Here is an 18,976-nt window from a genome sequence, read left to right as displayed (position 1 = left end):
TGGAGATGATGGATGGGAAGGTTGGAGATGATGGATGGAAAGGTTGGATGGGGTTGGAGATGATGGATGGGAAGGGTTGGAGATGATGGATGGGAGGGTTGGATAAGGTTGGAGATGATGGATGGGAATGTTGGAGATGATGGATGGGAAGGTTGGAGATGATGGATGGGAAGGTTGGAGATGATGGATGGGAAGGTTGGAGATGATGGATGGGAAGGTTGGAGATGATGGATGAGAAGTTTGGAGATGATGGATGGGAAGGTTGGAGATGATGGATGGGAAGGTTGGATGGGGTTGGAGATGATGGATGGGAAGGTTGGAGATGATGGATGGGAAGGTTGGAGATGATGGATGGGAATGTTGGAGATGATGGATGGGAAGGTTGGAGATGATGGATGGGAAGGTTGGAGATGATGGATGGGAAGGTTGGAGATGATGGATGGGAAGGTTGGAGATGATGGATGGGAAGGTTGGATCAGGTTGGAGATGATGGATGGGAAGGATGGACAGGGTTGGAGATGATGGATGGGAAGGTTGGAGATGATGGATGGGAAGGGTTGGAGATGATGGATGGGAAGGGTTGGAGATGATGGATGGGAAGGGTTGGAGATGATGGATGGGAAGGTTGGAGATGATGGATGGGAAGGGTTGGAGATGATGGATGGGAAGGGTTGGAGATGATGGATGGGAAGGGTTGGAGATGATGGATGGGATGGTTGGAGATGATGGATGGGAAGGTTGGAGATGATGGATGGGAAGGTTGGAGATGATGGATGGGAAGGTTGGAGATGATGGATGGGAAGGTTGGAGATGATGGATGGGAAGGTTGGACAGGGTTGGAGATGGATGGGAACGTTGGGAAAGGTTCTGAACGGTTGGACGTGGATGGAAAGCTCATTCCAAGGCCACCAACTCCTGAGGCCACAGGAAAACCCATCCTGGTGGTGACGGAACTCCAGGAATGTTTGGAAAAGCTGGAACGGGACAGATCCAACCTGGAACCCTCCAAAGGAAGGGACAAACCCTTGATCCCGATCCAAGGGCTTGAGAATTCCTGGGAATAAAATATTCAAGGAATATTTGAATATTGATGGTGGAGCCAGACCGGTTCTGGAACTCCTGGAGAAATTCCAGCGGCAGCCCCAAGGATTCCCATGGAATTCCGGCTTCTCCCATCCCATCCCATTTTCCCCCAAATCCTCCTGCTCATCCCAACGGGATTTTCCTAAAAGGGAATTTTCTGGAATTAACCCTGGAATTCCATCCTGGTTTCCAACAGCTCTTCCAAGCAAATTCCCACTGCTGATCCCGTTTTTTTTTTTTCTCAGGATTTGTTTTCCAATCCCTCCCTCATCCTTTAGGGAAAGGTTTGGGTTCTTACAGTGAAAAAAGCGGGATTGGGTTTTGGGATCGCAGCTCCACATCCCTTATTTTCCAGGAACATGAAAATCCCGGGATTCTGGGCTTGCAAAGCAAAAATTTGGGAATTTTGAGGCTGGATTTGGGATTTTTTAGGAGTAAGGGAAATGGTTCCTGAGGCTGAGGTGTCTGGGGGCCCCTTGAAAGGGTTTGGGAATTTTGGGTCTGGATTTGGGATTTTTTAGGAGGAAGGGAAATGGTTTCTGGGATGAGATATCTGGGGTCTCCTTAAAAGGGTTTGGGAATTTTGGGGTTGGATTTGGGATTTTTCACAAGGAGGAGAAAGAGTTAAAGTGGCTGAGCTGGAGCAGAGAACTCTGGGAGCTCCTGAGGGATGGATTTGGGAATTTTTGGGGTCGGGTTTAGGGTTTTTAGGAGGAGCGGGGAAAGTTCCTGGGATTCTGTGGTGTCTGTGATCTCCTGAAAAGGTTTTAGGAATTTTGGGGTTGGATTTAGGGTTTTTAGGAGGAAGGGAAATGGTTAAAGGCGGCTGAGGTGTCCGGGATCTCCATAAAAGGTTTTAGGAACTTTGGGTTTGGGATTTTTAGGGTTTTTAGGAGGAAGGGAAAGAGTTAAAAGTGGCTGAGATAGAGCAGAGAACTCTGGGATCTCCTGAGGGATGGATTTGGGAATTTTTGGGGTTGGATTTAGGGTTTTTAGGAGGAGGGGAAATGGTTAAAGGTGGCTGAGGTGCTCAGAGAACTCTGTGACCTCCTGAGGGATGGATTTGGGAATTTGGGGTTGGATTTGGGATTTTTAGGAGGAAGGGAAAGAGTTAAAGGTGGCTGAGGTGTCCGGGATATCCTGAGAGACGAATATGGGAATTTTGGGGTTGGGTTTAGGATTTTTACGAGGAAGGGAAATGGTTAAAGGCGGCTGAGGTGTCCGGGATCTCCATAAAAGGTTTTAGGAACTTTGGGTTTGGGATTTTTAGGGTTTTTAGGAGGAAAGGAAAGAGTTAAAGGTGGCTGAGATAGAGCAGAGAACTCTGGGATCTCCTCAGGGATGGATTTGGGAATTTTTGGGGTTGGATTTAGGGTTTTTAGGAGGAGCAGAAAAAGTTCCTGAGGCTGAAATGCCTGGATTTCCTGAGGGATGGATTTGGGAATTTTGGGGTTGGATTTAGGATTTTTTAGGAGGAAGGGAAATGGTTAAAGGTGGCTGAGGTGTCCGGGGTCTCCTTAAAAAGTTTTAGGAATTTTTGAGTCGGATTTAGGATTTTTTAGGAGGAAAGGAAATGGTTAAAGGTGGCTGAGGTGCTCAGAGAAATTTGGGATCTCCTGACCGGTGGATTTGGGAATTTTTGGGGTCGGATTTAGGATTTTTAGGAAGAGTGGAAAGAGTTAAAGGTGGCTGAGGTGTCTGGGATCTCCTGAGGGATGGATTTGGGTATTTTAGGGTTGGGTTTAGGATTTTTTAGGAGGAAGGGAAAGAGTTAAAGGTGGCTGAAGTGTCTGGGATATCCTGAGAGACGAATATGGGAATTTTGGGGTTGGATTTGGGATTTTTTAGGAGGAAGGGAAATGGTTAAAGGCGGCTGAGGTGTCCGGGATCTCCATAAAAGGTTTTAGGAACTTTGGGTTTGGGATTTTTAGGGTTTTTAGGAGGAAAGGAAAGAGTTAAAGGTGGCTGAGGTGCGCAGAGAACTCTGGGATCTCCTCAGGGATGGATTTGGGAATTTTTGGGGTCGGGTTTAGGGTTTTTAGGAGGAGCGGAAATAGTTCCTGAGGCTGAAGTGCCTGGGATTTCCTGAGGAATGGATTTGGGATATTTGGGGTTGGATTTAGGATTTTTAGGAGGAGGGGAAATGGTTAAAGGTGGCTGAGGTGTCCGGGGTCTCCTTAAAAAGTTTTAGGAATTTTTGAGTCGGATTTAGGATTTTTTAGGAGGAAGGGAAAGACTTAAAGGTGGCTGAGGTGTCTGGGATATCCTGAGAGACGAATATGGGAATTTTGGGGTTGGATTTAGGGTTTTTAGGAGGAAGGGAAATGGTTAAAAGTGGCTGAGGTGCTCAGAGAACTCTGGGATCTCCTGACCGGTGGATTTGGGAATTTTGGGGTTGGATTTAGGATTTTTAGGACGAAGGGAAATGGTTAAAGGTGGCTGAGGTAGCACAGAGAACTTTGGGATATCCCGAGGGATGGATTTGGGAATTTGGGGTTGGATTTAGGATTTTTAGGAGGAAGGGAAAGAGTTAAAGGTGGCTGAGGTGTCTGGGATCTCCTGACCGATGGATTTGGGAATTTTGGGGTTGGATTTAGGAGGAAGGGAAATGGTTAAAAGTGGCTGAGCTGCACAGAGAACTCCGGGATCTCCTGAGGGATGGATTTGGGATTTTGGGGTTGGATTTAGGATTTTTTAGGAAGAAGGGAAAGAGTTAAAGGTGGCTGAGGTGTCTGGGATATCCTGAGAGACGAATATGGGAATTTTGGGGTTGGGTTTGGGATTTTTGGAGGAAGGGAAATGGTTAAAGGTGGCTGAGGTGTCCGGGATCTCCTTAAAAATTTTAGGAATTTTTTAGTCGCATTTAGGATTTTTTAGGAGGAAGGGAAATGGTTAAAGGCGGCTGAGGTGTCCGGGATCTCCATAAAAGGTTTTAGGAACTTTGGGTTTGGGATTTTTAGGGTTTTTAGGAGGAAAGGAAAGAGTTAAAGGTGGCTGAGATAGAGCAGAGAACTCTGGGATCTCCTGAGGGATGGATTTGGGAATTTTTGGGGTTGGATTTAGGATTTTTAGGAGGAGCGGAAAAAGTTCCTGGGGCTGAGGTGCCTGGATTTCCTGAGGAATGGATTTGGGAATTTTGGGGTTGGATTTAGGATTTTTAGGAGGAAGGGAAAGAGTTAAAGGTGGCTGAGGTGTCCGGGGTCTCCTTAAAAGGTTTTAGGAACTTTGGGTTTGGGATTTTTAGGGTTTTTAGGAGGAAAGGAAAGAGTTAAAAGTGGCTGAGATAGAGCAGAGAACTCTGGGAGCTCCTGAGGGATGGATTTGGGAATTTTTGGGGTCGGATTTAGGATTTTTTAGGAGGAAGGGAAAGAGTTAAAGGTGGCTGAGGTGTCCGGGGTCCCCTTAAAAAGTTTTAGGAACTTTGGGTTTGGGATTTTTAGGGTTTTTAGGAGGAAAGGAAAGAGTTAAAAGTGGCTGAGCTGGAGCAGAGAACTCTGGGATCTCCTGAGGGATGGATTTGGGAATTTTTGGGGTTGGATTTAGGGTTTTTAGGAGGAGCGGAAAAAGTTCCAGGGATTCTGTGGTGTCTGTGATCTCCTAAAAAGGTTTTAGGAATTTTTGGGTTGGATTTAGGAATTTTTTTGAAGGAAAGGAAATGGTTAAAGGTGGCTGAGGGGTCTGGGATATCCTGAGAGACGAATATGGGAATTTTGGGGTTGGATTTAGGATTTTTAGGAGGAAGGGAAATGGTTAAAGGTGGCTGAGGTGTCCGCGATCTCCTTAAAAAGTTTTAGGAATTTTTGAGTCGGATTTAGGATTTTTTAGGAGGAAAGGAAAGAGTTAAAGGTGGCTGAGGTGTCAGAGAAATTTGGGATCTCCTGAGGGATGGATTTGGGAATTTTGGGGTCGGGTTTAGGGTTTTTAGGAGGAGCGGAAAAAGTTCCTGGGATTCTGTGGTGTCTGTGATCTCCTGAACAGGTTTTAGGAATTTTAGGGTTGGATTTAGGATTTTTTAGGAGGAAGGGAAAGAGTTAAAGGCGGCTGAGGGGTCTGGGATCTCCTGAGAGACGAATATGGGAATTTTGGGGTTGGATTTAGGATTTTTAGCAGGAAGGGAAATGGTTAAAGGTGGCTGAGGTGTCCGGGATCTCCACAAAAGGTTTTAGGAACTTTGGGTTTGGGAGTTTTAGGGATTTTTAGGAGGAAAGGAAAGAGTTAAAAGTGGCTGAGATAGAGCAGAGAACTCCGGGATCTCCTGAGGGATGGATTTGGGAATTTTGAGGTCGGATTTAGGATTTTTTAGGAGGAAGGGAAAGAGTTAAAGGTGGCTGAGGTGTCTGGGATCTCCCTAAAAAGTTTTAGGAACTTTGGGTTTGGGATTTTTAGGGTTTTTAGGAGGAAAGGAAAGAGTTAAAGGTGGCTGAGATAGAGCAGAGAACTCTGGGATCTCCTGACGGATGGATTTGGGAATTTTGGGGTTGGATTTAGGATTTTTTAGGAGGAAGGGAAAGAGTTAAAGGTGGCTGAGGTGTCCGGGATATCCTGAGAGACGAATATGGGAATTTTGGGGTTGGATTTAGGGTTTTTAGGAGGAAGGGAAATGGTTAAAGGCGGCTGAGGTGTCCGGGATCTCCTTAAAAAGGTTTAGGAACTTTGGGTTTGGGAGTTTTAGGATTTTTAGGAGGAAGGGAAATGGTTAAAGGCGGCTGAGGTGTCCGGGGTCTCCATAAAAGGTTTTAGGAACTTTGGGGTTGGGATTTTTAGGGTTTTTAGGAGGAAGGGAAAGAGTTAAAAGTGGCTGAGGTGCACAGAGAACTCTGGGATCTCCTCAGGGATGGATTTGGGAATTTTTGGGGTTGGATTTAGGGTTTTTAGGAGGAGCGGAAAAAGTTCCTGGGGATTCTGTGGTGTCTGTGATCTCCTGAAAAGGTTTTAGGAACTTTGGGGTTGGATTTAGGATTTTTAGGAGGAAAGGAAAGAGTTAAAAGTGGCTGAGCTGGAGCAGAGAACTCCGGAATCTCCTCAGGGATGGATTTGTGGGTTTGGGGTTGGATTTAGGGTTTTTAGGAGGAGCGGAAAAAGTTCCTGGGATTCTGTGGTGTCTGTGATCTCCTAAAAAGGTTTTAGGAATTTTTGGGGTTGCTTTTAGGAATTTTTTTGAAGGAAAGGAAATGGTTAAAGGTGGCTGAGGTGTCTGGGATTTCCTGAAAAAGTTTTAGGAATTTTGGAGTTGGATTTAGGATTTTTAGGAGGAGGAGAAAGAGTTAAAAGTGGCTGAGATAGAGCAGAGAACTCTGGGATCTCCTGAGGGATGGATTTGGGATTTTTGGGGTTGGATTTAGGATTTTTAGGAGGAAGGGAAAGAGTTAAAAGTGGCTGAGGTGTCTGGGATATCCTTAAAAAGTTTTAGGAATTTTGGGGTTGGATTTAGGATTTTTTAGGAGGAAGGGAAGGAGTTAAAGGTCTCTGAGGTGTCTGGGATATCCTGAGAGACGAATATGGGAATTTTGGGGTTGGATTTAGGATTTTTTAGGAGGAAGGGAAGGGATTAAAGGCGGCTGAGGTGTCCGGGATCTCCATAAAAGGTTTTAGGAACTTTGGGTTTGGGATTTTTAGGGTTTTTAGGAGGAAAGGAAAGAGTTAAAAGTGGCTGAGCTGGAGCAGAGAACTCTGGGATCTCCTGAGGGATGGATTTGGGAATTTTGGGGTTGGATTTAGGATTTTTTAGGAGGAAGGGAAATGGTTAAAGGTGGCTAAGGTAGCATAGAGAACTTTGGGATCTCCTGAGGGATGGATTTGGGAATTTTTGGGGTCGGATTTAGGGTTTTTAAGAGGAGCGGAAAAAGTTCCTGAGGCTGAGGCGCCTGGGATCTCCTGAAAAAGTTTTAGGAATTTTGGGGTCGGATTTAGGATTTTTAGGAGGAAGGGAAAAAGTTAAAAGTGGCTGAGGTGTCTGGGACCTCCTGACCGGTGGATTTGGGAATTTTGGGGTCGGATTTAGGATTTTTTAGGAGGAAGGGAAAGGGTTAAAGGCGGAGGCGCAGCAGAGAACTCTGGGAGCTCCTGCCCGAGGGATTGGGGAAGTTTGGGGTTGGTTTTGGGGTTTTTAATGCGGAAGGGAAGCGGCGTGAGGCAGGAAAATTCTCCTTTTCCAAGGAATTCCTGGAATTCCAAACAAATGGGAGCGAGCCTGGAAAGAAGAGGAAAAAAAATCCCAAATTTTTTTTATTTTTTAATTTTTTTGGGAATATTTTTTAATGCTGTGGGAACAGAGCGAGGCCGAGAAACGAAACTTTCCCCAAACCCCTCCTGACCTTTTATTTTATTTATTTTTTTTTTCCTTTCACTTCTCGAATTTTCAACTTCCCGAAAGTTCAACTACTTCCCCCCCCAAATCCTCCGCGCTGACAAAATCCGGGATGACCAAATCCGGCCTGACAAAATCCGGGATTATTTAAATAAATAAATAAATAAATAAATAAAAATAATAAAAGCCGGGGTGGGAGGAAGAGGAGGAGCAGGAACTTTTGGGGGAGCGGAGATTTGGGATTTTGCAATCCCCGGGCTCCCGTGGGTGTTTGGGATTTTTGGGGCTTTGCCTCCCAAATGTGGGAGGGGAAAAAGATGGGAGGGAAAAATTCCAGCCTGGGGAACAGCGAGAATTCCCGGATTTCTGCGCTTCCCGGAGATTTTCCCAGCCGGGAATTTTCCTGCGCTGCCTCCTTCCAGGTGGGTCCCCTCCAAAATCCAGCAAACTTCGGGAATTCCCTGCTTGCTTTGATTTAGTCCGGAAGAAATTTGGGAATTTTCCCAGCCGGGAATTTTCCTGCGCTGCCAATTTCCAGGTGGGTCCTTCCAAAATCCAGCAAACTTCGGGAATTTCCTGCTTGCTTTGATTTAATCCGGAAGAAATTTGGGAATTTTCCCCAGCCGGGAATTTTCCTGCGCTGCCTCTTTCCAGGTGGGTCCCTCCAAAATCCAGCAAATTTCGGGAATTTCCTGCTTGCTTTGATTTAGTCCGGAGGAAATTTGGGAATTTTCCCAGCCGGGAATTTTCCTGCGCTGCCTCCTTCCAGGTGGGTCCCTCCAAAATCCAGCAAACTTCGGGAATTTCCTGCTTGCTTTGATTTAGTCCGGAAGAAATTTGGGAATTTTCCCAGCCGGGAATTTTCCTGCGCTGCCTCCTTCCAGGTGGGTCCCCTCCAAAATCCAGAAAACTTCGGGAATTTCCTGCTTGCTTTGATTTAGTCCGGAGGAAATTTGGGAATTTTCCCCAGCCGGGAATTTTCCTGCGCTGCCTCTTTCCAGGTGGGTCCCTCCAAAATCCAGCAAACTTCGGGAATTCCCTGCTTGCTTTGATTTAGTCCGGAAGAAATTTGGGAATTTTCCCCAGGTTGAACCGGGATCAGATTCCAAATCCCGGCGCGGATTTTCCCACAAAACCCCGCTTTTCCCTAAGGAATTCCAGCTCTTTTTTTAGGGATTTCACTCCCGAAAATAAAACCCCGAATTTAAACGCGGTGCTCGCTCCCAGCGCGGCTTTTCCAGGCGGGAATTCCCGAGGGATTTTCCAGCCTCGCCTGCAATTCCAGGGCGGACGGAACAAAGCTGGGAAGCCGCGGCCGTGCCAGGAGATGCGGAATTAAATCCGCGCTGATAAACTCGGGTTAACAGGTTTCTGTCCGGGGGAAGGCGATCCCATAAAAACCCTTCCAGGAGTTTCGGAATTCCAAGGAAAGTCGGGATTCCAGGCTGGGTTTTGGGTGGGAAGCGGCGCTTTGGAGGCTTTTTAAAAATAATAAAGAATTAAAGGCAATAGAGGGGCTGGGTTTAAATTTAGTTTATTTTGGGGCTGGGTTTAGTTTGTCGTTTAAACTTTGGTTTCATTTGGAGCTGGGTTTAAACTTGGATTTCACTTGGGGCTGGGTTTAAACTGTGGCCTAAATTGGGGCTGGGTTTAAATTTGGGTTTATTTTGGGGCTCATTTGGGGCTGAGTTTAAACTTTGGTTTAAATTGGGGCTGGGTTTAAACTGTGGTTTATTTTGGGGCTGGGTTTAAATTTGGGATTATTTTGGGGCTGGGTTTAATCTTTGGTTTCATTTGGGACTGAGTTTAAACTTTGGTTTAAACTTGGGGCTGGGTTTAAATCGTGGATTAAATTGGGGCTGTGTTTAAACTGTGGTTTATTTCAGGGCTGGCTTTAAACTGTGGTTTATTTTGGAGCTGGGTTTAAACTGTGGTTTATTTTGGGGCTCATTTGGGGCTGGGTTTAAACTGTGGCCTAAATTGGGGCTGGGTTTAAATTTTGGTTTCATTTTGGGCTGGGTTTAAACTTTCCTTTAAATTGGGGCTGGGTTTAAACTGTGGTTTATTTTGGGGCTGGGTTTAAACTTTGATTTCTTTTGGGGCTGAGTTTAAACTTTGGTTTAAACTTGGGGCTGGGTTTAAACTGTGGTTTATTTCAGGGCTGGGTTTAAACTGTGGTTTATTTCAGGGCTGGGTTTAAACTGTGGTTTATTTTGGGGCTCATTTGGGGCTGGGTTTAAACTTTGATTTCATTTGGGTCTGAGTTTAAACTTTCATTTAAATTGGGGCTGGGTTTAAACTGTGGTTTATTTCAGGGCTGGGTTTAAATTTGGGTTTATTTTGGGGCTCATTTGGGGCTGGGTTTAAACTGTGGTTTATTTTGGGGTTTATTTGGGGCTGGGTTTAAACTGTGGCCTAAATTGGGGCTGGGTTTAAATTTGGGTTTATTTTGGGGCTGGGTTTAAATTTGGGTTTATTTTGGGGCTGGGTTTAAACGTTGGTTTCATTTGGGGCTGGATTTAATATTTGATTTCATGTGGGGCTGAGTTTAAACTTTGGATTAAATTGGGGCTGGGTTTAAACTGTGGTTTATTTCGGGGCTGGGTTTAAACTGTGGTTTATTTTGGGGCTCATTTGAGGCTGGGTTTAAACTTTCGTTTAAATTGGGGCTGGGTTTAAATTTGGGTTTATTTTGGGGCTGGGTTTAAACTGTGGCCTAAATTGGGGCTGGGTTTAAATTTGGGTTTATTTTGGGGCTGGGTTTAAGCTTTGGTTTAAACGTGGGGTTCATTTGAAGCTGAGTTTAAACCGTGGTTTATTTCGGGGCTGGGTTTAAACTGTGGTTTATTTTGGTGCTCATTTGGGGCTGGGTTTAAACTTTGATTTCATTTGGGTTGGGTTTAAATTTGGATTTCACTTGGGGCTGGGTTTAAACTGTGGCTGAAATTTGGCCTGGGTTTAAATTTGGGTTTATTTTGGGGCTGGGTTTAAACGTTGGTTTCATTTGGGGCTGGATTTAAACTTTGATTTCATTTGGGGCTGAGTTTAAACTTTGGTTTAAACTTGGGGCTGGGTTTAAACCTTGGATTAAATTGGGGCTGGGTTTTAATTTGGGTTGGGTTTAAATTTGGGTTTATTTTGGGGCTGGGTTTAAACCGTGGTTTATTTCAAGGCTGGGTTTAAACAGTGGTTTATTTCGGGGCTGGGTTTAAACTGTGGTTTATTTTGGGGCTCATTTGGGGCTGGGTTTAAACCTTGATTTCATTTGGGGCAGAGTTTAAACTGTGGCCTAAATTGGGGCTGGGTTTTCATTTGGGTTGGGTTTTAATTTGGGTTTAGTTTGGGGCTGGGTTTAAATTTGGGGTTATTTTGGGGCTGGGTTTAAGCTTTGGTTTCATTTGGGACTGAGTTTAAACTTTGGTTTAAACTTGGGGCTGAGTTTAAATCGTGGATTAAATTGGGGCTGGGTTTAAACTGTGGTTTATTTCAGGGCTGGGTTTAAACTGTGGTTTATTTTGGGGCTGGGTTTAAATTTTGATTTCATTTGGGTCTGGGTTTAAATTTGAGTTTATTTTGGGGCTCATTTGAGGCTGGGTTTAAACTTTGATTTCATTCGGGGCTGGGTTTAAACTGTGGCCTGAATTGGGGCTGGGTTTAAATTTGGGTTTATTTTGGGGCTGGGTTTAAACTTTGGTTTCATTTGGGGCTGGATTTAAACTTGGATTTCATTTGGGGCTGAGTTTAAACCGTGGATTAAATTGGGGCTGGGTTTAAACTGTGGTTTATTTTGGGGCTCATTTGGGGCTGGGTTTTAACTTTGATTTCATTTGGAGCAGAGTTTAAACTGTGGCTTAAATTGGGGCTGGGTTTAAATTTGGGTTTATTTTGGGGCTGGGTTTAGTTTGTCGTTTAAACTTTGGTTTCATTTGGAGCTGGGTTTAAACTTTGATTTCATTTGGGTCTGAGTTTAAACTTTCGTTTAAATTGGGGCTGGGTTTAAACCGTGGTTTATTTCAGGGCTGGGTTTAAACTGTGGTTTATTTTGGGGCTCATTTGAGGCTGGGTTTAAACTGTGGCCTAAATTGGGGCTGGGTTTAAATTTGGGTTTATTTTGGGGCTGAGTTTAAACTGTGGTTTAAACTTGGGGCTGGGTTTAAACTTTGGTGGATTAAATTGGGGCTGGGTTTTAATTTGGGTTGGGTTTAAATTTGGGTTCAGTTTGGGGCTGAGTTTAAACTGTGGTTTATTTCGGGGCTGGGTTTAAATTTGGGTTTATTTTGGGGCTCATTTGAGGCTGGCTTTAAATTTTCGTTTAAATTTGGGCTGGGTTTAAACTGCGGTTTATTTCAGGGCTGGGTTTAAACTGTGGTTTATTTCAGGGCTGGGTTTAAACTGTGGTTTATTTCAGGGCTGGGTTTAAACTGTGGTTTATTTTGGGGCTCATTTGAGGCTGGGTTTAAACTTTGATTTCATTTGGGGCTGGGTTTAAATCTGGGTTTATTTTGGGGCTGGGTTTAAGCTTTGGTTTAAACTTGGGGCTGGGTTTAAACTGTGGATTAAATTGGGGCTGGGTTTAAATTTGGATTTATTTTGGGGCTGGGTTTAAACGTTGGTTTCATTTGGGGCTGGGTTTTAACTTCGATTTCATGTGGGGCTGAGTTTAAACTTTCGTTTAAATTGGGGCTGGGTTTAAACTGTGGTTTATTTCAGGGCTGGGTTTAAACTGTGGTTTATTTTGGGGCTCATTTGGGGCTGGGTTTAAATTTTGATTTCATTTGGGGCTGGGTTTAAATTTGGGTTTATTTCGGGGCTGGCTTTAAACGTTGGTTTCATTTGGGGCTGGATTTAAACTTGGATTTCATTTGGGGCTGAGTTTAAACCGTGGATTAAATTGGGGCTGGGTTTAAACTGTGGTTTATTTTGGGGCTCATTTAGGGCAGAGTTTAAACTGTGGCCTAAATTGGGGCTGTGTTTAAATTTGGATTTAATTTGGGGCTGGGTTTAAGCTGGGTTTAATTGGGTTTGTGTAGGCCCGGCCTAAAGCTGGGGCTGTTCAGGTAAAACCCCTTTGGAACGCGCAGCTGCTCCCTGGAATGGCTGCAATCCCAAAGAGCAGGAAAATGGGAATTTTTGGGAATTTTTGGGAATTTTGGAACGCGCAGCTGCTCCCTGGAATGGCTGCAATCCCAAAGAGCAGGAAAATGGGAATTTTTGGGAATTTTTGGGAATTTTGGAACGCGCAGCTGCTCCCTGGAATGGCATCAATCCCAAAGAGCAGGAAAATGGGAATTTTTGGGAATTTTTGGGAATTTTTGGGAATTTTTGGGAATTTTTGGGAATTTTGGAACGCGCAGCTGCTCCCTGGAATGGCATCAATCCCAAAGAGCGGGAAAATGGGAATTTTTGGGAATTTTTGGGAATTTTGGAATGTGCAGCTGCTCCCTGGAATGGCATCAATCCCAAAGAGCGGGAAAATGGGAATTTTTGGGAATTTTTGGGAATTTTTGGGAATTTCTGGGAATTTTGGAACGCACAGCTGCTCCCTGGAATGGCTGCAATCCCAAAGAGCGGGAAAATGGGAATTTTTGGGAATTTTTGGGAATTTTGGAACGTGCAGCTGCTCCCTGGAATGGCTGCAATCCCAAAGAGCGGGAAAATGGGAATTTTTGGGAATTTTTGGGAATTTTTGGGAATTTTGGAATGTGCAGCTGCTCCCTGGAATGGCATCAACCCCAAAGAGCAGGAAAATGGGAATTTTTGGGAATTTTTGGGAATTTTTGGGAATTTTGGAATGTGCAGCTGCTCCCTGGAATGGCTGCAATCCCAAAGAGCGGGAAAATGGGAATTTTGGGAATTTTTGGGAATTTTTGGGAATTTTTGGGAATTTTGGAACGCGCAGCTGCTCCCTGGAATGGCTGCAATCCCAAAGAGCGGGAAAATGGGAATTTTTGGGAATTTTTGGGAATTTTTGGGAATTTTGGAATGTGCAGCTGCTCCCTGGAATGGTTTCAATCCCAAAGATCAGGAAAATGGGAATTTTTGGGAATTTTTGGGAATTTTGGAACGCGCAGCTGCTCCCTGGAATGGCTGCAATTCCAAAGAGCAGGAAAATGGGAATTTTTGGGAATTTTTGGGAATTTTTGGAAATTTTGGAACGTGCAGCTGCTCCCTGGAATGGCTGCAATCCCAAAGAGCAGGAAAATGGGAATTTTTGGGAATTTTGGGTGGGATTATCCCAAAAAAAAAACCAGCTTTGAGTGAATTTAGGAGGCCAAAAAATGCGGGAATTCCAGAGAAATTCTGGAATAACCGGGAGGAACAGGGACTAAAGTTGGGAATTTGGAGATTCCTGATTCCAGAGTTATTTTTTTTTTGGGAATGGGAGCAAAATAAACCTTGGGAAAGCTCCGGGGTTTGGGTTTGGTGGCTGAAAGCAAATCCCAGCCCAGCTGAGGCACCGGCCGGACCTGTTCGGGAATGTCGGGAATGTCGACATTCCAGAGGCGTTGGAAAAGCCTCATGCAAAGCACCCGGAATTCCCTCGGGAAAGGCTTCGGGCAGGAAAGGGCTGGGGGGAGTTTCTCTGGGAATTGTGGGAACTTTCTCTGGGAATTGTGGGAATTCTTTCTGGGAATTGGGGGAAATTTCTGCAGGAACTGGGAAAATTTTCTGTGGGAATTTTCTCTGGGAATTGTTGGAAATTCCTCCAGTAATTGTAGGAATTCTTTCCGGGAATTGGGGGAAATTTCCTCTGGGAATTGTGGGAAATTCCTGCAGGAATTGTAGGAATTCTTTCCGGGAATTGGGGGAAATTTCCTCTGGGAATTGTGGGAAATTCCTGCAGGAATTGTAGGAATTCTTTCCGGGAATTGGGGGAAATTTCCTCTGGGAATTGTGGGAAATTCCTGCAGGAATTGTAGGAATTCTTTCCGGGAATTGGGGGAAATTTCCTCTGGGAATTGTGGGAAATTCCTGCAGGAATTGTAGGAATTCTTTCTGGGAATTGGGGGAAATTTCTGCAGGAATTGAGAAAATTTTTTGTGGGAATTGTGGGAAATTCCTCCTGGGAATTGTGGGAAATTCCTCCAGGAATTTTTCCTGGGAATTGGGGGAAATTTCCTCTGGGAATTGTAGGAATTCTTTCTGGGAATTGAGGGAAATTTCTGCAGAAATTGAGAAAATTTTCTGTGGGAATTGGGGGAACTTTCTCTGGGAATTGTAGGAATTCTTCCTGGGAATTGGGAGAAATTTCTGCAGGAACTGGGAAAATTTTCTGTGGGAATTGGGGGAACTTTCTCTGGAAATTGTGGGAAATTCCTCCAGGAATTGTAGGAATTCTTTCTGGGAATTGGAGGAAATTTCTGCAGAAATTGAGAAAATTTTCTGTGGGAATTGGGGGAATTTCCTCTGGGAATTGGGGGAAATTCCTCCAGGAATTGTAGGAAATTTCTGCAGAAATTGAGAAAATTTTCTGTGGGAATTGTGGGAATTTCCTCTGGGAATTGTGAGAAATTTCTCCAGGAATTGTAGGAAATTTCTGCAGAAATTGAGAAAATCTTCTGTGGGAATTGGGGGAATTTCTTCTGGGAATTGTGGGAAATTCCTCCAGGAATTTTTCCTGGTAATTGGGGGAAATTTCCTCTGGGAATTGTTGGAAATTCCTCCAGGAATTGTGGGAAATTTCTGCAGAAATTGAGAAAATTTTTTGTGGGAATTGGGAGAATTTTCTCTGGGAATTGTTGGAAATTCCTCCAGGAATTGTAGGAATTCTTTCTGGAAATTGGGGGAGATTTGTGCAGGAATTGAGAAAATTTTCTGTGGGAATTGGGGAATTTTCCTCTGGAAATTGTGGGAACTTTCTCTGGCAATTGTGAGAAATTCCTCCAGGAATTGTAGGAATTCTTCCTGGGAATTGGGGGAAATTTCTGTGGGAATTGGGGAAATTTTCTCTGGGAATTGTGGGAAATTCCTCCAGGAATTGTAGGAATTCTTTCTGGGAATTGTGAGAAATTCCTCTGGGAATTGTGGGAAATTCCTCCCAGGAATTGTAGGAATTCTTTCTGGAAATTGGGGGAAATTTCTGCAGGAACTGGGAAAATTTTCTGTGGGAATTGTGGGAACTTTCTCTGGGAATTGTGGGAAATTCCCCCCAGGAGTTGTGGGAAATCTTTCTGGGAATTGGGGGAATTTCCTCTGGGAATTGTGGGAAATTTCTCCAGGAATTGTAGGAAATTTCTGCAGAAATTGGGAAAATTTTTCTGTGGGAATTGGGGGAATTTTCTCTGGGAACTGGGGGAAATTGCCCCAGGAATTCTTTCTGGGAATTGGGGGAATTTCCTCTGGGAATTGAGGGAAATTGCCCCAGGAATTGTAGGAATTCTTCCTGGGAATTGTGGGAAATTTCTGCAGAAATTGAGAAAATTTTCTGTGGGAATTGGGAGAATTTCCTCTGGGAATTGTGGGAAATTCCTCCAGGAATTTTTCCTGGGAATTGGGGGAAATTTCCTCTGGGAATTGTGGGAATTTTCTCTGGGAATTGTGAGAAATTCCCGCAGGAATTGTAGAAATTCTTTCCGGGAACTGGGGGAAATTTCTGCAGAAACTGGGAAAATTTTCTGTGGGAATTGTGGGAATTTCCTCTGGGAATTGTGGGAACTTTCTCTGGGAATTGTGGGAAATTCCCCCCAGGAGTTGTGGGAAATCTTTCTGGGAATTGTGGGAAATTCCTCCAGGAATTGTGGGAATTCTTTCTGGGGATTGGGGGAAATTTCTGCAGAAATCGAGAAAATTTTCTGTGGGAATTGAGGGAATTTCTTCTGGGAATTGTGGGAAATTCCCACAGGAATTGTAGGAATTCTTTCTGGGAATTGGGGGAAATTTCTGCAGAAATCAAGAAAATTTTCTGTGGGAATTGGGAGAATTTTCTCTGGGAATTGTGGGAAATTCCTTCAGGAATTGTGGGAATTCTTTCTGGGAATTGGGGGAAATTTCTGCAGGAATTTGGGAAAATGTGGGAAAATGTGGGAAAATGTGGGAAAATGTGGGAAAATTTGGAAAAATTTGGAAAAATTTGGGAAAACTGGGCTGGGTTGTCTCTGCTTGAGCTGTTTGGTTTCCGTTCCTCTCCCAACTTTTCCCGAGGATTTTTGGGATCGGCCCCACCCAAGCTTTGCTGGAAATCCATGGAAAAACCTCGGGAATGGAATCCGAGGGATTCCCAGGGATTTGATCCATTCCCGCTCTTTTCCAGGCCATGTCCGCCGCTGGAATTCCGGGAATTTTGGAATTGCTGCTGGAGCTGGAGGAAAACTTCTCCTCCTGCCTGGCCCGGATCGACGCCCTCATCATCAAACCTCTGCTCCAGGCCGGTAAATCCCGGAATTTTCTTGGAATTTTGCTCTGGAATTCCTCACCTGGAATCGATCTGGGAAGGGATTTCTGGCTGGGAATTCCTGCTGGGAACAGGAAATGTTTTCCCAAATGATTGAATTCATTCCTTCCAAAACAGCTCCAAAAATTCCCGGAATTTCCCCAATTTTTTCCATTTTTTTTCCATTTTTTTTCCTTTTTATTTTCCCAAATTATTCCATTTATTCCAGCAAAATGGCTCCTTGGCCTCTGAAAATTCCTGGAATTTTCCCCTTTTTTCCCCATTCTTCCCATTTTTTTCTCTCAATTTTCCCAAATTATTCAATTCATTCCTTCACACCAAAACAGCTCCAAAAATTCCCAGAATTTCCCCAATTTTTTCCATTTTTTTCCCATTTTTTTTCCTTTTTATTTTCCCAAATTATTCCATTTATTCCAGCAAAATGACTCCTTGAAAACCATTCTGAAAATTCCTGAAATTTCCCATTTTTTTCCCCATTTTTCCCATTTTTTCCCCCTCTCTATTTTCCTGAATTATTGAATTCCTTCCAACCAAAACAGCTCCAAAAATTCCCAGAATTTCCCCAATTTTTCCCATTTTTTCCCATTTTTTTTCCTTTTTATTTTCCCAAATTATTCCGTTTATTCCAGCAGAATGGCTCCTTGAAAACCATTCTGAAAATTCCTGAAATTTCCCATTTTTTTTTTCCATTTCCCCCATTGTTTTCCTCTCTATTTTCCCAAATTATTGAATTCATTCCTTCCAACCATAACAGCTCCAAAAATTCCCAGAATTTCCCCAATTTTTTCCATTTTTTTTCCATTTTTTTTACTTTTTATTTTCCCAAATTATTCCATTTATTCCAGCAAAATGGCTCCTTGGCCTCTGAAAATTCCTGGAATTTTCCCCTTTTTTCCCCATTTTTCCCATTTTTCCCCCTCTCTATTTTCCTGAATTATTGAATTCCTTCCAACCAAAACAGCTCCAAAAATTCCTGGAATTCCCTTTTTTTTCAGATCTATTTTTCCCATTTTTCTTCCCCTCTATATTCCCAAATTATTTATTTCCTCCAGGAAAAATGGCTGCATGGACTCTGAAAATTCCTGAAATTTCCCCATTTTTTTCCATTTTTTTTCCATTTTTTTTCCTTTTTATTTTCCCAAATTATTCCATTTATTCCTTGAAAACCATTCTGAAAATTCCTGAAATTTCCCATTTTTTTTCCATTTCCCCCCATTGTTTTCCTCTCTATTTTCCCAAATTATTCATTTCCTTCCAACCAAAACATCTCCAAAAATTCCTGGAATTTCCCCTTTTTTCCCCATTTTTCCCATTTTTTTCTCTCAATTTTCCCAAATTATTGAATTCATTCCTTCCAAAACAGCTCCAAAAATTCCTGGAATTTCCCCCTTTTTTTTCAGATCTCTTTTCCCATTTTTTTTTCTCCCTCTATATTCCCAAATTATTTATTTCCTCCAGGAAAAATGGCTCCAAGGCCTCTGAAAATTCCTGGAATTTCCTCAATTTTTTTCCCATTTTTCCCATTGTTTTCCTCTCTATTTTCCCACATTATTCAATTAATTCCTTCCAACCAAAACATCTCCAAAAATTCCTGGAATTTTCCCCCTTTTTTCCCCCATTTTTCCCATTTTTTTCCCCCTCTCTATTTTCCTGAATTATTGAATTCCTTCCAACCAAAACAGCTCCAAAAATTCCTGGAATTCCCTTTTTTTTCAGATCTCTTTTCCCATTTTTTTCTCCCTCTATATTCCCAAATTATTTATTTCCTCCAGGAAAAATGGCTGCATGGAATCCAAAAATTCCTGAAATTTCCCCAATTTTTTTCCTTTTTTTTTCCATTTTTTTCCCATTTTTTTTCCTTTTTTTCCCATTTTTTTTCCTTTTTATTTTCCCAACTTATTCCATTAATTCCAGCAAAATGACTCCTTGAAAACCATTCTGAAAATTCCTGAAATTTCCCATTTTTTTTTCCATTTCCCCCCATTGTTTTCCTCTCTATTTTCCCAAATTATTGAATTCATTCCTTCCAACCAAAACAGCTCCAAAAATTCCTGGAATTTTCCCCTTTTGTCCCCATTTTTCCCATTTTTTTCCCCTCTCTATTTTCCTGAATTATTGAATTCCTTACAGTGAAAACAGCTCCAAAAATTCCTGGAATTCCCTTTTTTTTCAGATCTCTTTTCCCCATTTTTCTT

The 18,976-nt window shown here is 43.1% G+C and overlaps 1 protein-coding gene across 8 annotated transcripts in view; it reads left to right on the top strand.

The window, feature by feature from the left end:
- Positions 1 to 18,976, top strand: part of ALS2CL (ALS2 C-terminal like) — a 146,607-nt gene that overhangs the window by 8,032 nt on the left and 119,599 nt on the right. For 3 of the 8 annotated variants that reach the window (XM_074535982.1, XM_074535926.1, XM_074535775.1), the window contains exon 2: positions 16,641 to 16,758. The exons of 2 other annotated variants lie outside the window; for them this stretch is intronic. In XM_074535982.1, the coding sequence (XP_074392083.1) occupies positions 16,644 to 16,758 (115 nt within the window). In that variant the 5' untranslated portion in view covers positions 16,641 to 16,643. Of the gene's footprint in view, positions 1 to 5,767; positions 5,887 to 6,094; positions 7,813 to 8,044; positions 8,392 to 16,640; positions 16,759 to 18,976 lie in introns of those variants that run through there. 3 more of the 8 variants (XM_074535822.1, XM_074535881.1, XM_074536117.1) reach the window with 3 other exon arrangements.

This window comes from Zonotrichia albicollis, chromosome 1 (genome assembly GCF_047830755.1).
Source record: "Zonotrichia albicollis isolate bZonAlb1 chromosome 1, bZonAlb1.hap1, whole genome shotgun sequence".
In the NCBI taxonomy this organism is placed as follows: Eukaryota; Metazoa; Chordata; class Aves; order Passeriformes; family Passerellidae; genus Zonotrichia; species Zonotrichia albicollis.
Note: the sequence above shows the minus strand (reverse complement) of the source record. Positions and strands in the feature narration are given on the sequence as shown.